Below are 16,949 nucleotides of genomic sequence, written 5' to 3'. Positions count from 1 at the left end.
TGCAGAGAATGAATGACCAGGAACTTCACCTCATCATAAAACTCCTCTCTGTCGGGCTGGTGGATGCAGATCCAAACACTCTGCACCATATAAAAGAATACAGAGATCTGAGAGGAAGTTCAACCTGAGAGAGGAAGCGTCACCCAGACAATTATAAAAAGCTCCCTTCCTCATCTTTAACCCTGACAGAGAAAACCTGAGAGCAGTGGTTCTCTTTTACTTTGGTTCAAGGAAACGTGTGACATGGCGAAAAAATGTTGTCCTCCCAGACCTTAAAATGACTGTGAAACGCTTGTACTCTTTTTCCTGATGATGTCCGAAATATCTGGATCATCTGTTCTGAAAGACTCCAGTGGAATGGACTTTGAAAAAAAGAAGAAGATTTACACTACACTCTTAAAAATAAAGGTTTTGAAAGCAGGTTTTCACAGCAATGTCACTATAAAGAACCTTTGGTGGAATGGAAAGGTTCCATGGAAGTTAAAGATACTTCATGGAACCATCAGTGCCAATAAAGAATCTTTATTTTTAAGAGTGTAGAAAAGGCCACTTCACAGCGCACCGACAGACAGGTTTTGCCGGATCAGGGTTACCCCCGTCGGAGTCTGTTGCTGTCTGTCGGAGCTGGTTTTGGCCGATTGAACATGTTGATTCGGAATTAGAATGTCTGAGAAGTGACGTGCTGTAATCTGGTGACTGTCGACGTTGTTCTGCGTCTGTCAGTGCAGTGTGAAAAGAACAAACATTCTCTTTAGAGAATTAATGCATTATGGATTATCAATATGTATTTATAATACTTGGAAGATCAGAAAGCATTAAAGGGATAGACTTTTTTTTTTCACTCTCATGTTGTTCCAAGCCTGTATGAGTTCTGTTGAACACAAAAGAATATTTTTAAAGAATGCTGGTAACCGGACAGTTGACAAGTCATAGTATTTTTTTTCCATACTATGGAAGTTAATGGCTGCCGTCCACTGTTTGATTACCAATATTCTTCAAAATATCTTATTTTTTGTTCAAGAGTAGAAAGAAATTCATACAGGATTGGAACAACATGAGGGTGAGTAAGTGACGACAGAATTTTCATTTTTGGTTGAACTTTCCCTTTAAAAATATTCCTATGTGAAATGTACAGAACATATTTGCCATTGTCACCCAAATTTGTTTAGAATGAAAAACAGATCTAAGCAATTTAGTTCAACATATGTTTCAATATAAAGCTATATACTGCAAATTTACAAAGTCATGTTGAGCTGTATTTTTGCAAATTGTTCTGAAAGTTGCAGTAACAAAGAGTGTAAACAGCACTTAACTTGCTCCGTAAATGTTAGAAGACACCAGCTTTATTATTTTTTACCAGTGGCAAGTTTGTGTATGACATACAGTATATCACAGATGCACACTATAGTGTCAAATTTGCATTAGCAGAAAATGAATGGTCATATACAAAATATACAAAACTGATAATGCAACTGCAGACATAATTCAAAGCAGTTGGAGCTGGTTCATACCAGAGATTCATAAGGCTGAAACAAGGAACACGTTTATAAGGAATCATGTTTTAGTCTGATAAACACTTCCTTCTGACTCATCATGTTCTTGTACGTTTTAGAAGTTCTTTCCCTGTGAGAGTAAAAGTAACTATTAGGTATATTGATATTGGTGAAGTATTTAGCATCAACATTGCTCACAAATTTTCCAATAGATGAAAATCTATAATGAAAATAAAACTATTTTCTTACCCCAAACTTTATGGTTCAGAGTTTGGCCCAGTAGGAACAGCAACGACACAACAAGCATGTTATGAAAGAAGAAGATGGTCAATCCTGAGCTGCTGAACAGCCCCAGTATAGGATAAACCCAGATTCCCACTGTTAGATACACCCAAACAATCCTGAAAAAGAAATATTCTTTATATTAATCATGTGTCTAAAGCATGAGAAAATCAAGTTTCATGACTAGTGGAGTCACCAACATAATCTGTTTAGTTTCGAATCATCAGTATATCCCTAAAACAAACACAAGACATTCTCACCATCCTAGGTAAGCGAGACCAACAAATCCCAAAGCTGCTAAACCATTTCTAGTTTTCGGGTAGATATGTGGCTCCAACAGGATCTCACCAAACAAGATTGGGAGAACAAGAGTGTGCTGAAAATCAAACATACAAAGTGACTGGTATTAGACAGTTGTTGTGAATAGTTATGAATGTGAATAGTAGTTGTGAATGCAGATTATTTAATTGACATATATTTTAAAAAGTTATACGAAAGAATAGATAACAAACCATTGAATGATTCAACCATTGAGGGAAGAAGCTGTCAATTGAAGCTGGATAGACTAGCTGTCGGTCATAGGCAAAAATCAGCCAAAACAGCAGAACTACAAACTTAAGACAAACAAGAACAAACATTAAAAACCCATTAAAAAGAACAAATACACAGATTTTGTAATGATTCACTTGTAATGTGATTATTTAATACTTAAAACCTGTTAGCCTTTACGAGGACGCCGACGCACTGAATCGTTCTTTGTTTAAATAGTTCAAAGTTACTATCAGATTTAATGCTATTACCTTGACAAACTATCCATCATTATAAAGATATAAGACTCAAGTTTCAGTATATGACCACTATTTTATTCTGAGAAACTATAGTGAAAGTTATGTATTAATTTGTGTCAGGAGTTATGTAATGAAACAATTAGTCAAAAGAAAAGAATATTTAGAGCCATAACCAGGCCGGAGAGGTGTGAATGGGTGCAGGGGAGACTGAGGATGAATGGGGTTCGTTTGCACCTCAAAAAATAGAGACAATAGACTGAATGGATGCTTAGAAGATGACAATAAACATCAGTTTGCATTTTAGAGTCTAATCAAAATAAAGTCAGTTAAAGAGTTTTCGACATCATCTTCAGATTTTAAATGTAACATGGTCAGACATGTGGCTTTATCTGCAGTGCATTTCTAGATTGATACAATGCCAACTTCAATTTTATTTTCATGAAGATATTTCATAAAAAATAAATTTCTAATAACTTTACAAAACTTTGAAGTAATCTCAATAATTAATTCTAAATTTACAATAAACTGGCAAGTGTCAGCTTTCAAATGAGATCATACTTGTGCTTTTAGTGCAAAGGGTTCATGAACTGTATCTATTTTAGTTTAGGAATGCCATTTCTGGGGATTTTTCAAAAGTGGGGTTACTGGCTAACAGGTTAAAGCTTTAAGGCATTTAACATTAATCACCAGTAGATGGTGCACACTAACTAACTAACTAACTATCTATCTATCTATCATTTATGGTTTGGTCTATATATTGTTTTAAAAACCAAAAACAACAGAATGATCCTGACAATCACAAATATTAAATTGCAGCACTATAAAAACTCTAGATGACTGGCACAACTCACTCTCACCAAGTGAAGCACATCAAATACAAGATCAAATACTATATAGAACATCAGTTTTGTTCTATGACACCATTTGCCTGTTTTCTATTGGTCAAGTCAATTCACCTTTATTTAGGCAATATAGCGCAATACAGATTGTTTCAAAGCAATTTTATAGTGATAACAGGAAAATGATGCATTAGCAACAGTCAGTTCAGTGTTGATTCAGTTCTGTTGTAAAGATCATCAATGATTAAATTAGTTAATTTCATCTAAAGCAGTTCTGAAAAAAAAAAGAGAAAAAAGTCACATCACCATTCCCACTGGAAACACAAAGACGGAAAAGAGCAAATCCTTGCAGAGGCAGAGAAATGATATTTTTGAGCCTTTCCCCACAGGCTGAAGGTCATTCACAGATGCCATTCCAAAAAACACCATCTGTAAGACCTGAGAAATCAACGTTAACCAAATTTACAAGCAACCTCCAGTACTGTCCAAAAGACTAAGAATGTTGATGTAAAGTACCAAACTTACCAGGTTTAAAAATGTTAGGTATTTCCAGGGCCCGCCATAGACAAAGATCCCAGGTGGCAGTTCTGAATCACCTTTTGCATAAATAGACTGAATTACAAAGGCATACCAGCTGAAAGCAACAATGTGGTAAAATTTCTTCAAAATGCCAGTCATGTCTGCAGTCATATAGTGTGTTGCTGAAATCCAAAATTCATCACTATCAACCGAGTTCTCTACTGTTATATGAGCTGCAAAAGACTAGGAAAAGCCAGGGGAACTAATTCAGATTTGTGAGAAGAAAAGCTTGTATTGAGAGATTAGCCTAAACTGACAAGCTATTGACATGGTGTTATAAAAGTGCAAATCTTCACAAAGGGCTCTGTGTTTTTCTGGTGACATAATGTTTTTTTCTTCTGTTTTCACCCACAGTAAAATTATCATGGGCTAAAAAAGTATGCTCTGTTATTTGGTTTTGTAAAGTCGAATTTAAGCTTAACTGCATGGCTAACATATTTTGCAGAATGACTCAAACTGCCTAAGAAGCTAATTATAGATCAGTGATGTCACAAAGTTAAGTAAGCACACTCCAAAACTCAATTCAACAGTCTATTTGAAAGCAAAAGTGATACTCAACACAAAGTTTTTTTCCATGATGTATTATGGTCTGTAGTCTCCATTCACTGCCATATTTGGATGACTTGAAGGAATAGTGGAAAAAAACAACACTGGTCCCTACTGACTTTCATTGCACAGGCAAAAGAAAAAGGAGAGACATTTTTCAAAATATCTTCTTTTGTGTTCCAGAGAGGAAAGAATGTCATACAGGTTTGGAATGACATGAGAGGGAGTAAATTAGGACTTTTGGGTCAACTATCTGTTTGTTCCCACTTACAATAGCCTACTATAATAGTATTAAAGGGGAATGATTACACATTAAACAAACAAACATTGTGTTAACTTTCCTTTCATCAGAAGATCTATGAACATATTTTTCTGTCTGTGTGATAAATCCCTTACCGTTAAGCATTTTAGTTCAGTACTATTCTGACGAATAGAGGACACAAAACACACAAGGGCATTATGATATTTGAAGAACATGTCTTGTGTGCTAGTTTTATTTTATTATCATGTCAGTGTAGACCTTACTTTGTTCTAAAAATGATTCAAACACACAACAATTGGTACGGTGGCAACATGTAACAGCCTCCATCAAATACAGATGCAGTCTCACTACATTGACAGTTGTTGACAAACAGATTTACAATTTAAACAAATCAATATCAATATCTCATGCAAAATTCACAATATTGCACATTTCATCTCAAGATTTTCCTCAATTCTTACTTTAGCGTTTTGTGTTACTGAGAAACTGTTCTATTCACTCTTAACAAAATATGTTACCTGGACACATGTCTATGTGCTTTAAGAGTTTCCATCTTGCATCAACATAAACCAACATAATGTATTTTACATCTTTAAAAATGGACTAGTAAACACTTATGCATTGGAAGCAGTGGGACATCCTTTCCTGTTCTCTGGCCAGAGTATGTGAATTAACAATTTCCCCTTTCCCTCCTCAAAGCATCCTGTTATCATTCCACTACAGCTCCACTTTGTTCCATGTTTTCTATTTACATTTACATTTAATCATTCAGCAAACAGTTTTATCCAAAGTGACTTACAAATTAACAGATTTCAAGTAAACTACATAGAAAAATGTGTGCCCAGTTACAGATCCACTTTTAAGTTCTTTCAATGTTTGTTTTTAATACCACAAACATCTGGGCACAAGATAATTGTATTAAATGAAAAAAAAAAAACAATACTTGGAGAAAAGTTTCATGCTCTATTGAAACAAGAACACTAGTCTGTTGACATGTTGGAGCAGTACTGGAATGATCTTGAAGAAATTCAGAAAACCTGCTCCTTGCTCCTGGCAATAACACGCAACTTACTGTTTGGTAAACAACTCTTATAGATCACAATTTCTGGATACAGAAATCCCATAATTACAAAAGATTCAGAAATACGTTCACAGCTATAAATAGACATACACAATAGGAAATACCTGCTCTATCGAAAGCTTATTACAGCTGGTAAGGATTGTGTTCCTGTTATTTGTCAGGCAGTTCAACTGTTAAGTCTTGCAGGGATTTCCATCCTCTCAATATTGGCAGCAATCTTTGGTATAATCAGTGCAAGTTCACAGTTTTGAGGTAAGACAACAAAATCGCTTCCCTCGTATTGTTCCTTTACTGGAGCCACTCTTCCAATGGTTTAAATTATGAGGCCTGTGAAAACACCAAATACAAATGCCTGAGTAATACAAGTAAATCATGTAAATTTAAAACATGACCTAAACATAACAACACTGAACCTACTAGAATATTTTCAGAACAATTTAGTGCATACACACACCCACATTCACAAACACAAACAATATGACTGAACATTTTGAATTTTTAGGAACAGATTCTACAATGTACCTCAAAACGGCTGTAGACCTTCCTCTCTTTCCTCATTTTCTCCATCTTCTGTATTAACATGTCCTTTTCTTCTGGTGTAGACTTGGAGGACCAGGGCCTTCCCGAAAATTTTGAAAACAGTTTATCTGCAGAGCTAACCTCACCCTCTTTGGCTTCATTGGGTGCAGCAAGAGTCTGCGTAGACTGGGATGATCTGCTTTGGTTCTTTGCTGAAATTTGCTCCAAAAGAACTTTAGTGTCATCTCTAAGGTTGCTGCACGAAATAACATTTGCAGTAGATAACTGATGGGCGGACATGATTGATTTTGGATTCTTTGCAACAGAAGACTGATTTTCTGAATTACTGTGTACAGTCAAATCAGATTTTTCTGACACCTCTGCAAAGTTAGTCACAGAGTTTTCCAGCTCTGGTGTTGTTTGTTTAGGGTCTAGGGTTGTAGAAACCTCTGTCTGAGTTATCTTGGGCCCTTCAGCTATAGCTGAAGTGTCATGCCTCTGAGATTGCTCTGTAATGGTCTCATTCTTTTGGCACTCATCTAGTTTTTGGTCATTAAGACAACTAGATTCCATTGGGTTGGATGATATGCTAGATTTTAATTGTGTGATTCTCTGAGTTGAGTTAATCTCATTTGGGTACAGGCAAAGCTCTGGTGAATCTTGAGGCTGAGTTGAGCCCACCTCCACTGAACTGAGACTAGCATCACTGTCTGTGTCTTTTACCATAGGAGTTATACATGGTTTGGTCAGTGCTTGTGTTTTGTTTAGTTCCACTTGGCTATCACAAGGTGGAACAGTATCAGTTTGGGAAAGCTCAGTTGTGGAACATAAGTCTATAATGACAGTAATTTGAGATATGCTATTGTCTGCCTGAGTACTGTTAGCATCTGGAATGGGTTTGTTGAAGGCTTTGGATAAATTATCATCTTTTTTCTTTTTCTCATTCACACAGTAAGCCTCTGTTGCAGTGATGTATTGAAGGGATTCATTTTCTGTTTCAATAGGATGTTTGGAAGTGTCTACCGTCATTTTAGTGGAGTTCTGAGATGATTCACTTTCGGTTGCAGTGAGCTGCTGGGACAAATCAGTCTCTTTTGCAATGGGATGCTGGGAAGAGTCTGTAGCTGTTGGGGTGGTCTTCTGGGAATAATCTGTCTCTGTTGCAGCAGGATGCTGGGAAGGGTCTGTGACTGTTGCAATGGGCTGCTGGGAAGAGTCTGTGATTGTTGCAGTGGGATGCTGGGAAGAGTCTGTGACTGTTGTAGTGGGATGCTGGGAAGAGTCTGTGATTGTTGCAGTGGGATGATGAGAAGAGTCTGTGATTGTTGTAGTGGGATGCTGGGAAGAGTCTGTGATTGTTGCAGTGGGCTGCTGGGAAGAGTCTGTGATTGTTGCAGTGAGGTGCTGAGAAGAGTCTATGACTGTTGTAGTGGGATGCTGGGAAGAGTCTGTGACTGTTGCAGTGGGATGTTGAGAAGAGTCTGTGATTGTTGCAGTGGGATGATGAGAAGAGTCTGTGACTGTTGTAGTGGGATGCTGGGAAGAGTCTGTGATTGTTGCAGTGGGCTGCTGGGAAGAGTCTGTGATTGCTGCAGTGAGGTGCTGAGAAGAGTCTGTGACTGTTGTAGTGGGATGCTGGGAAGAGTCTGTGACTGTTGCAGTGGGATGTTGAGAAGAGTCTGTGATTGTTGCAGTGGGATGTTGAGAATAGTCTGTGACTGTTGTAGTGGGATGCTGGGAAGAGTCTGTGATTGTTGCAGTGGGATGTTGAGAAGAGTCTGTGACTGTTGTAGTGGGATGCTGGGAAGAGTCTGTGATTGTTGCAGTGGGATGTTGAGAAGAGTCTGTGATTGTTGCAATGGGCTGCTGGGAAGGGTCTGTCTCTGTTACAGTGGGGTGCTGGGAAGAGTCTGTGACTGTTGTAGTGGGATGCTGGGAAGAGTCTGTGGTTGTTGCAGTGGGGTGCTGGGAAGAGTCTGTGATTGTTGCAGTGGGATGATGAGAAGAGTCTGTGACTGTTGCAGTGGGATGTTGAGAAGAGTCTGTGACTGTTGTAGTGGGATGCTGGGAAGAGTCTGTGATTGTTGCAGTGGGGTGCTGGGAAGAGTCTGTGATTGTTGCAGTGGGATGCTGGGAAGAGTCTGTGACTGTTGCAGTGGGATGCTGGGAAGAGTCTGTGACTGTTGTAGTGGGCTGCTGGGAAGAGTTTGTGACTGTTGTAGTGGGATGCTGGGAAGAGTCTGTGACTGTTGCAGTGGGATGCTGGGAAGAGTCTGTGATTGTTGCAGTGGGCTGCTGGGAAGAGTCTGTGATTGTTGCAGTGGGATGCTGGGAAGTGTCTGTGATTGTTGCAGTGGGATGCTGGCAAGAGTCTTTGACTGTTGCAGTGGGATGCTGGGAAGTGTCTGTGACTGTTGCAGTGGGATGCTCGGAAGTGTCTGTGACGGTTGCAGTGGGATGCTGGGAAGAGTCTGTGACTGTTGCAGTGGGATGCTGGGAAGAGTCTGTGATTGTTGCAGTGGGCTGCTGGGAAGAGTCTGTGATTGTTGAAGTGGGATGCTGGGAAGAGTCTGTGACTGTTGCAGTGGGCTGCTGGGAAGAGTCTGTGACTGTTGCAGTGGGCTGCTGGGAAGAGTCTGTGATTGTTGCAGTGGGCTGCTGGGAAGAGTCTGTGATTGTTGTAGTGGGGTGCTGGGAAGAGTCTGTGACTGTTGCAGTGGGATGCTGGGAAGAGTCTGTGACTGTTGCAGTGGGCTGCTGGGAAGAGTCTGTGATTGTTGAAGTGGGCTGCTGGGAAGAGTCTGTGATTGTTGCAGTGGGATGCTGGGAAGAGTCTGTGACTGTTGAAGCGGGCTGCTGGGAAGAGTCTGTGATTGTTGCAGTGGGTTGCTGGGAAGAGTCTGTGACTGTTGCAGTGGGCTGCTGGGAAGAGTCTGTGATTGTTGCAGTGGGATGCTGGGAAGAGTCTGTGACTGTTGAAGCGGGCTGCTGGGAAGAGTCTGTGATTGTTGCAGTGGGATGCTGGGAAGAGTCTGTGACTGTTGAAGTGGGATGCTGGGAAGAGTCTGTGACTGTTGCAGTGGGATGCTGGGAAGAGTTTGTGACTGTCGAAGTGGGATGCTGGGAAGAGTCTCTGACTGTTGCAGTGGGATGATGAGAAGAGTCTGTGATTGTTGCAGTGGGCTGCTGGGAGGGGTCTGATTGATAAAAGCCTGCTCCCAATTCAGATGGTTGTCTAAAAGGTTCTGGGGCATCTGCTACTGTTTTAATGGGGAAGTTTTGTGATGTTTCACTTTCTGTAGCAGTGGGATGCTGAGAAGATTCCTCTCTCAATGCAGTAAGCTGCTGAAAACAGTCTGTCTCTGATGCGGGAGGGTGTTGAGAAGAGTCTCCATCTGTTGAAGTAGGTTTTTGGGAAGGCCCACTTTCCCTCACTGGGGAGGGAACTGCATATATGTGGTCAGGTTTTGAGGGTACACTAGTATCTACAATTGCAAGATTTGGTTTTGAATTCAAATCTAGAGATACATTATCAGAGTATGAGCTAGAAATATTGGGTGAGCTCTGTGCAATAGTTGTGCTAAATGGTGACATACACTTTGTCTGTGGTAACTTTACAGGCAGACAACTCCCTTTCAGAACAGCATGGGAGTGGTCTGTTTCTTTTGGACTGTGAAATTGGATGAGGCCAGATTCTGTTGAGGCAGTATTGAATGCAACAGATTCTACTTGATTTTGCACCTCCAATGTAGCACTGGCTGTAGAAAGGGAGTTTTTTGAGCAAGGTTCTGAGGGTGAACTCATGCAAGGATCGGAGGACTTACCAGACAAAGCACAGGAAGGCTTTTGAGCAGAAATGTTTAAAATTGGGGATGTCTGATTTTTAGCTATAGATACTTTTCTTACCTCTTCAACAGGTTTTAGAGTTGGATCAGTGTCTTTTTGATTTTTTTTTAAAGTTGAGCTAGATTCTTCAGCAAGTTTTTTCTTAAATCTAATTTTTTCAGCATCAGTAGCTCTATGCAGGATGTCTTTACTTGATTCCTCATATTTGGTGTCTTTACAGGTTTCTTTGATCTCTGGTGCTGGGACAGTGGTATTTTTTGACTTGAGTGTAGTTTCAGTGGTCTTGAAAAAAGGTCCAGCATTTTTATCTGCGTCACTAGTGGAAGGTTTTTCTGATAGAGCAAATTTTTGGGTGGCTTTCACCGGATTGCTCTGAGAAACCTTTTCTGCTGCAAGTTTGCGTTTGGCTGCCAACTCTTTGAAAAACATCAGTCTACAGTCAGGGTCATTCATATCTATGAAAGAAGATGACTTTTGCAATAGATTAGATGGGCATTCATCCCTTTGGCTTTTTCTTTCAGGAACTGCTGTTTGAAGCTGGTCTTTTTCTTGCAGAGGACAGAGATTTTGGGAGTTTTCAACCTTATCTAAATCAGAATTTTCACCCAATTTGTTCAGTTCATCCTCAGGTTGTGCAGACTCTATTTCAGAGTTATCAAATGTGTTTGACTTTACAAAATCGCTCCACTGAAATGGTTGAAATGAAGAACCAGTCTTCCTTTTGTCCAAGATGTGTGATACACGAGCTAAATGTTTTGAAGCTTCATCCCCATCCTTTTCTCCCACAGTATCTTTCATCTCATCTGACGTATGCAACTCCAAATTTGAACTGAATATCAGTGAGTGTCTCAGTCTGGAACTCCTTTGTAAAGGTCGGCTGGGTTTCTTCCTGAGGAAGTCATCACTAATCCGGTTTGTCTCTTTAGGTTTTCTATTCTGCGTCACCTCCCCTTTGTCACCCTCAGTGGTGCAAGAAGACTCTGAAGTTGATGTTGGTGTTGTTTTGATATTTATTTGTGATAAGTCTGTTGGATGATTAACTGAACTGTCAGGCACATTAGAATTATTCTGAATCTGGACAAACAAGGGATTTTCCCTAGGTGAAGGTATCCTGTTAAACTCTCTGTTTCCTGGCCTAAGTTCTGGACGTACAGGACCACAAGGAGCTTCCTGTGTAAAACATGGAACATCATCACATGTGCTGGATCCTTCAAGTTCAGCTAAATCCAGTTCTCCTGCATCATCATATGCACTAAGGTATGAGCTGATCCTCCAGTCCCGCATGCCTTGCTTTTGACTCATATCCTGTGGTTTGTGGTTTACATTAAAGAAACGTTTCTGTTCAGGCAGGTTTGGTTGTTTTGGTGAGCTCTGACAGGTATAAGACTGACCCATGTTATATCTCTTAATATTGGACTGCACAGGTGACAATACATTTCTTGGACCATGTCCTTCCTCCATAGCAGATTGAGACTGCAGGTATCTTTGAACATGGTCATAAGCTCCAGTTGGTTCAGCCTCATCTCCCTCATGAGGGTAGCCAGATCCCGTAAACTGATCAATGTGGTGGCCTTGGCCTCTAAGCTTCCCATACATGTCATAACCAGATTGAAATTCAGCTCCCTGGTAAATACGAGGTTCCCTTGCAAAGTGACTGCCCTGGAGCACAGCTCCCTCCATGCACTGTTTTCCTCTCATTATTGGAATGTTTTGAGGAGGCAAGTATTCATAATCAGGTATATGTCCGTAGCTATTCCTTTTGAAGCCAACCATTTCAGTTGGTCCTCTCATTTGCCTTCCATGCTCTATAGATTGATGGTCCCCTCTAAATGGTTGATCAGCATGCAGGTTCATGTGCCTCTGAACAGAAGGATTTGCTTCTGCTGCACTGTGGATGGATTCACTCCTAAAGGGTAACATTTTTTGACCCACTTTCATATGGTCTTCTCCAGTACGTTCGGCCCATTCCATGCCCATAGTTGGATATTGTCTGTTAAACATGTGGGTCTTTTCTGTGTTGCAGTAGCCTTCAGGTTCCCCAGCATAGTGTGGCATATTTGCCAAAACATTTTCAACAACCAGTGGCTCTGAATGGGCATACAGAATCCGAAACTCTTCATCAAAGGTGGTCACAAGCTGTCCCAGAAACAGATGAGCAAGACAGCGATGTATCTTCTCAAAAGACCACATGAAGCTGCAACACAAAGTGAGAAATTGTATTATCCAACACATATTTTATGGACACCTTGATTAAACACAACATATACTAAAACAAAACATATAAAGTATGAATTTATAGAGAACTGTTAAACAGTAAAATGCACTTACCTATAGTTGCCACTTAAAACAGCTCTGCAGTCTACTAGTATAAAGCGATCCATCATCTGACCTTTAAATGTCTTTCCTGAGCGGCAGGAATAGGTACTTCCAGACACAGTTCTTACCCGCATGAACTGCAAGTAAAATGTATATTAATGAATTTGTACTGATTTGTAACAATCAAATAAAAAAAGTACCTACTTTTATCTCATCCAGATTCACCCTACAGTTGTTCGCCATCGAAACAAAATGTTGAGCATTCAGTTCATCAAGAAGAACATAAACAGCCACACCACGTGTTGCTGCACCAAGGATATCAGCAAAGATGTCAACATCTGTAAACATATCCATCACCACAGCGATAACCTAGAACAAGAAATAAAACTTATATTATCATATATATCAAGTTAAAAAAACAACAACATGCATTGCAATGTCAGAATGAGTTTGTTTTTAATTACAAGAGCTTTCATACTTTTAGTATTAATATCTAATACAACCTTTAAAATACTGTGCTTTTTTCTTCTTCAAACGTTTAAGCAGTTTTCAAACGGACTTCATTTCAATTATTTTGAATATTGTATAGATAATTCAAATGGTTTGATTACCATGCTTGTAAAGTGTCAACATTTCACGTTTCCAGCAGAATAACCAGATATAAATGACAAAGAGGTGAATATCAGATGAAGTTGGAAGGCAGACAACACTGTCTACTTTTACTTAGACTTCGGTTTACCATATTGTCAACAGTGATGGCACCCAGTCTATTTTTTATTAGGCAAAAGTTCAATCATGAAAGAGACTGCCAAATTAAATCACCCCAATCTGAATCTCAAACTGCCTCAAGAGCAAATTTAACATGAGAACATTTTTGAAAAGAAAACAAATCTGCACAATACTTTTACAGTACAGAAGTATAATGTGAATGGCATCACTGCAGGCAAGAGTGCATGTAATAACAACCATTTCATGCCTTCACTGATTGCAACATTTTCATGAAGATACAATACAGATCTTGTGTCACTTTGGCATAAAATCAAATTCTTATATTCAGCACCTTTAGGCAATTTGAGACAATAAGCTTGTATCGCTTGTAACTGAATTAACCGGTAGTTAAAATGTCTAAATTAAAATAAGATCATTTGGTTGTATATTTAAACCAAAGATGTCAATAGAAACTACAATCCTAATAAGTGCATAATAGCAGTCATTGTCAAGCTTAGAATGAAAGACCAGCTGTGAAACTAGTGTGACCAGTTTTCTGTTTGTACTAACCTCATATTGCCTACTTGTGAAAACAGTACCAAAGCAATTAAAACCACTGATTAATGAGGTAAGACATCTACCATAATACTAAGTCACATTTACTGACTTCTGTGATGCAGTAATAAGAAAATATGTATTAGTGCACTTGGACAGCATGCAAAACTCACTTGCTGTGCAGTCTTGATCATCCTGCGGACTTGCTCTTTGATACTGGGCATCTCGGGGTCAGACGGGTTCACCAATGTAGTGACCTCAGTTGGTCCAACAGATCTGTATTGCTGTGGCCAGCCCAAGTCCAGGTTCGGAGCATCATGGTCTGAATGTACCGGCCAGTAAGTGTCAGAAGAGCCATCTACATCTTCAGCCATGCATCTCCTCTCTAGTTGTGCGGTCTGATGTGGAGCTTGCACCATGCATCTGATATACTCAATCTCTGAACGGGATAAGAAATCAACCACATTTACTTTCTGAAGAAACCCATAGTAGCCATCCAAGTCAGCGTCAACCAGGGCGTCGATAGCCATTCGGTATTCCTCACGGTAGTGAGGGGCCAGGTAGTTGGGGTCCAGGGGGTTGTCCCCGGTAGAGGAGCACTGGGAACGATGAGCCATATTTACACCTGGACCAGTGGAGTTAAGAGATTAATTATCATCAGAAAAAAATGGTAATGTACATTCATTCCACATGAGGCCAAACACTCTGCCCCCACCCCTACATGAGAAGTAAACATGTTCATAGATAATTGTGATGCACATATTTTTGAATAAACAAACAAAAAAATTAAATAAATAAAAAATACTGTTGCAAATGGAAACATGTAGGACTTAATCGATTATCTATTTCAATGGAGAACATTTCATTCTTTGAGTTTTTAAATGTTTTGTCATCCAATGACATCACTAAGAATGTATGATACTACCATCTATGAATGTTGCAAAAAAAAAGAGCCAGAAGTCTAACATTATATTTAAACCTTAAAACTACATAAATTATAGTAAGACAAGTCATATCATGATATGATTTCAGTACTAATCCACCAACAAATTTTGTCTTATGTTTAGAAATAACCTAAAATGGCACAAACTTTTTTTCTTTTAATTATTAGCCTATTCATTATTATAATGTATTTTTTGGTATACGGATCTATATAAATTTAGGCCTATATATAAATACATTTGGATAGATCAGTGGTAATAACGCATTTAGAGTAGAAATCAAGCATAGGCCTATTTGTGTGTCCCTGGAACATAACTAAGGTCTAAAGGGTGAATTACAATATGGATATTAAAAAATACATAGGCTAATCGAACACCGCATCCATTTCTCTCAGTCCACATTGGCTTATTCAAGTAAGTTAGTCTTGTTAAAACGTAAAGTAAAAGAATCTCTGGAGGTAAAATCATATTAAAAGTAAATTATAATCTAAACCAAATATCATTTTAATAGTTTAAAGTAGCCTAGTAGAAAAGCACGAATCCTGTGCGTTATTATCATTCAGACACTGAAATGAATCTGAATAGTTCGAGTATCTCACATCTGCTTCAACAATCTCTGGGTGTGTCGCGACAACAGAGAGCCCACCATTTAGGGAGTAAATCTGCCAAATCTTTCTCTTGTATTTATATAAAGACAATCACTATTGTTAACTTCATCACAAACATATTTTCTTTCCCATGAGGATCGACGCCACCCCGTTAGATTTTGGCAAATCGTGAAGCTCTCAAGTTTCGCAAATTTACTGCCAAGCAAAAAAAGTACAGATTATGAAACTTAATGACGCGTTAAAGTTTCCTCACATGCATTTAAAGTCGACTTACCAATTTAAATCGCACTTGTGTTTGATTCCCTGTGTGAAATCCCTTCATCGACTTCATAAGACCGTCATGACGAAACGACAGACGTTTAACTTTCACTCCAGTTGAAGAAGAGGAAAACACACATCTCGGCCAACATACACTCGCGCGCGCGCACACACACACACGCAGGCAAAACCTGTTTGTGTTTGTAAGAGAATTGTCTATTCCTGCTCAAAATAAGCGCTTTTTCCATTTTTCCAAAAGACAATTCAATTACATATGTGTCAGGGTGGAAGTTGTTAGGATACGAAGATTTCATGACAGGATTGATTCGATAACATTATTGATTTGATTTCCATATGAGGTTGTATGCAAGTTAATAATTCTCAGTCATAGTCAATCTTTAACTATAAACACATGGTCCTGATAACATAGGCTTGATTTGGAGCTCAATTGCACATAAATTTGAGAATGTGTGCTTGTTGAACATACAGTCAGTCAGAGGTCACTGGAAAACTCACTCAGTAAAAACACTGATCTACAGCCACTGTACATATAGGCTAGCCTATACATATTATTAAAGTCAAGTAATAATGTAATGCTCTTAATTTAACTCCTGGACTAATTCAATAGCAAACAATTCATGTTCCAGTTTACAAGTAGGTCTGAATTGTGGGAATCCCTTCCACTTTCTTAACTGGACCCACGGCGACACAGATTTATTTTTTTGACTATGACATCAATGAATAACCAATTATTTTTTTCTTTGTATAAGACAAATTTTGTATGTGTGCAATCCAAGTGCAGATCAAATAATGGGGTCACATGAGCCTGTGTGAACTTGTTTGGCTGGAACAGAGTAACATCTGTAAAAAAGTTTTTCTCAAATAATAATTATACAGATATATCAACACATTTTCTGGAAATAAAAACAGTAGAAAGTGAAAGGATGCTGAACTTAACTCAACAATCACTATCACTAAACATTTTCCTTGTAATGCATTGCAAAATTCCCCTTTGTGTTATAAAGGGAAAAGTTTTTAGTGGGGCGGGTAGATGATGACAGGATTTTCTTTTTTTCCAGTTTAAAGCAAAACCTCCACATTCTGAAGGCGAATTTAGACATTTGAATGTGCAATTTCCACCACCTTGTTTAACAAAAAATAACAGCACGTTAAAACCTACAACACTTGTGCAACTTATCAAAAGAGACCAATACTTTATTTGGAAGTTGCATTCAAAATCCAGTTGGTTCAAACATCTGAAGGGACTTTTGCTGAATGAGCATGACGTTTCTGCCTGTTTGACATATACTTATATATATCTGAAAGCA

General features: G+C 38.9%; 2 protein-coding genes across 3 annotated transcripts; both read right to left on the bottom strand.

The window, feature by feature from the left end:
• Positions 1–1,485: 1,485 nt before the first annotated feature.
• Positions 1,486–4,193, bottom strand: LOC311069542 (androgen-dependent TFPI-regulating protein). The gene is made up of 6 exons (XM_084092759.1): positions 3,928–4,193; positions 3,709–3,840; positions 2,288–2,389; positions 2,036–2,151; positions 1,743–1,894; positions 1,486–1,623 (listed from the first exon to the last, which is right to left on the bottom strand). Exons 1-6 carry the CDS (start codon positions 4,090–4,092, stop codon positions 1,592–1,594), a joined length of 699 nt encoding a protein of 232 aa, XP_083948885.1. The 5' UTR covers positions 4,093–4,193; the 3' UTR covers positions 1,486–1,591.
• A 797-nt stretch (positions 4,194–4,990) lies between these two features.
• Positions 4,991–15,966, bottom strand: fam83ha (family with sequence similarity 83 member Ha). 2 transcript variants are annotated; one of them, XM_084092668.1, is made up of 6 exons: positions 15,638–15,966; positions 13,988–14,439; positions 12,756–12,920; positions 12,564–12,688; positions 6,393–12,429; positions 4,991–6,197 (listed from the first exon to the last, which is right to left on the bottom strand). In XM_084092668.1, the coding sequence occupies exons 2-6, from the start codon at positions 14,429–14,431 to the stop codon at positions 6,189–6,191; spliced, it is 6,780 nt and encodes a 2,259-aa protein (XP_083948794.1). In that variant the 5' UTR covers positions 14,432–14,439; positions 15,638–15,966; the 3' UTR covers positions 4,991–6,188. The 2 variants fall into 2 exon arrangements, with proteins under 2 accessions (XP_083948794.1, XP_083948795.1); XM_084092669.1 differs by lacking the exon at positions 15,638–15,966 and having other exon boundaries at positions 12,756–12,889; positions 13,988–14,093.
• Between the last annotated feature and the right edge of the window lie 983 nt (positions 15,967–16,949).

Source organism: Abramis brama, assembly GCF_963993115.1.
Source record: "Abramis brama genome assembly, chromosome: 19".
In the NCBI taxonomy this organism is placed as follows: Eukaryota; Metazoa; Chordata; class Actinopteri; order Cypriniformes; family Leuciscidae; genus Abramis; species Abramis brama.
The sequence above is the reverse complement of the archived record's forward strand: the minus strand, read 5'-3'. Positions and strand labels throughout refer to the sequence as shown.

What these genes read in the sequence shown, in the direction of transcription:
- LOC311069542 (XM_084092759.1), bottom strand. Translation starts at nt 4,092, where the DNA reads ATGACTGCAGACATGACTGGCATTTTGAAGAAATTTTACCACATTGTT. An exon ending in AATGGTTGAATCATTCAATG is followed by an intron (nt 2,152 to 2,287) that starts GTTTGTTATCTA and finishes TTTGATTTTCAG; the next exon opens with CACACTCTTGTTCTCCCAAT. An exon ending in GGTCTCGCTTACCTAGGATG is followed by an intron (nt 1,895 to 2,035) that starts GTGAGAATGTCT and finishes TTTCTTTTTCAG; the next exon opens with GATTGTTTGGGTGTATCTAA.
- fam83ha (XM_084092668.1), bottom strand. Translation starts at nt 14,431, where the DNA reads ATGGCTCATCGTTCCCAGTGCTCCTCTACCGGGGACAACCCCCTGGAC. An exon ending in TGAATCTGGATGAGATAAAA is followed by an intron (nt 12,689 to 12,755) that starts GTAGGTACTTTT and finishes TTTTACTTGCAG; the next exon opens with TTCATGCGGGTAAGAACTGT. An exon ending in GTTTTAAGTGGCAACTATAG is followed by an intron (nt 12,430 to 12,563) that starts GTAAGTGCATTT and finishes TTTGTGTTGCAG; the next exon opens with CTTCATGTGGTCTTTTGAGA.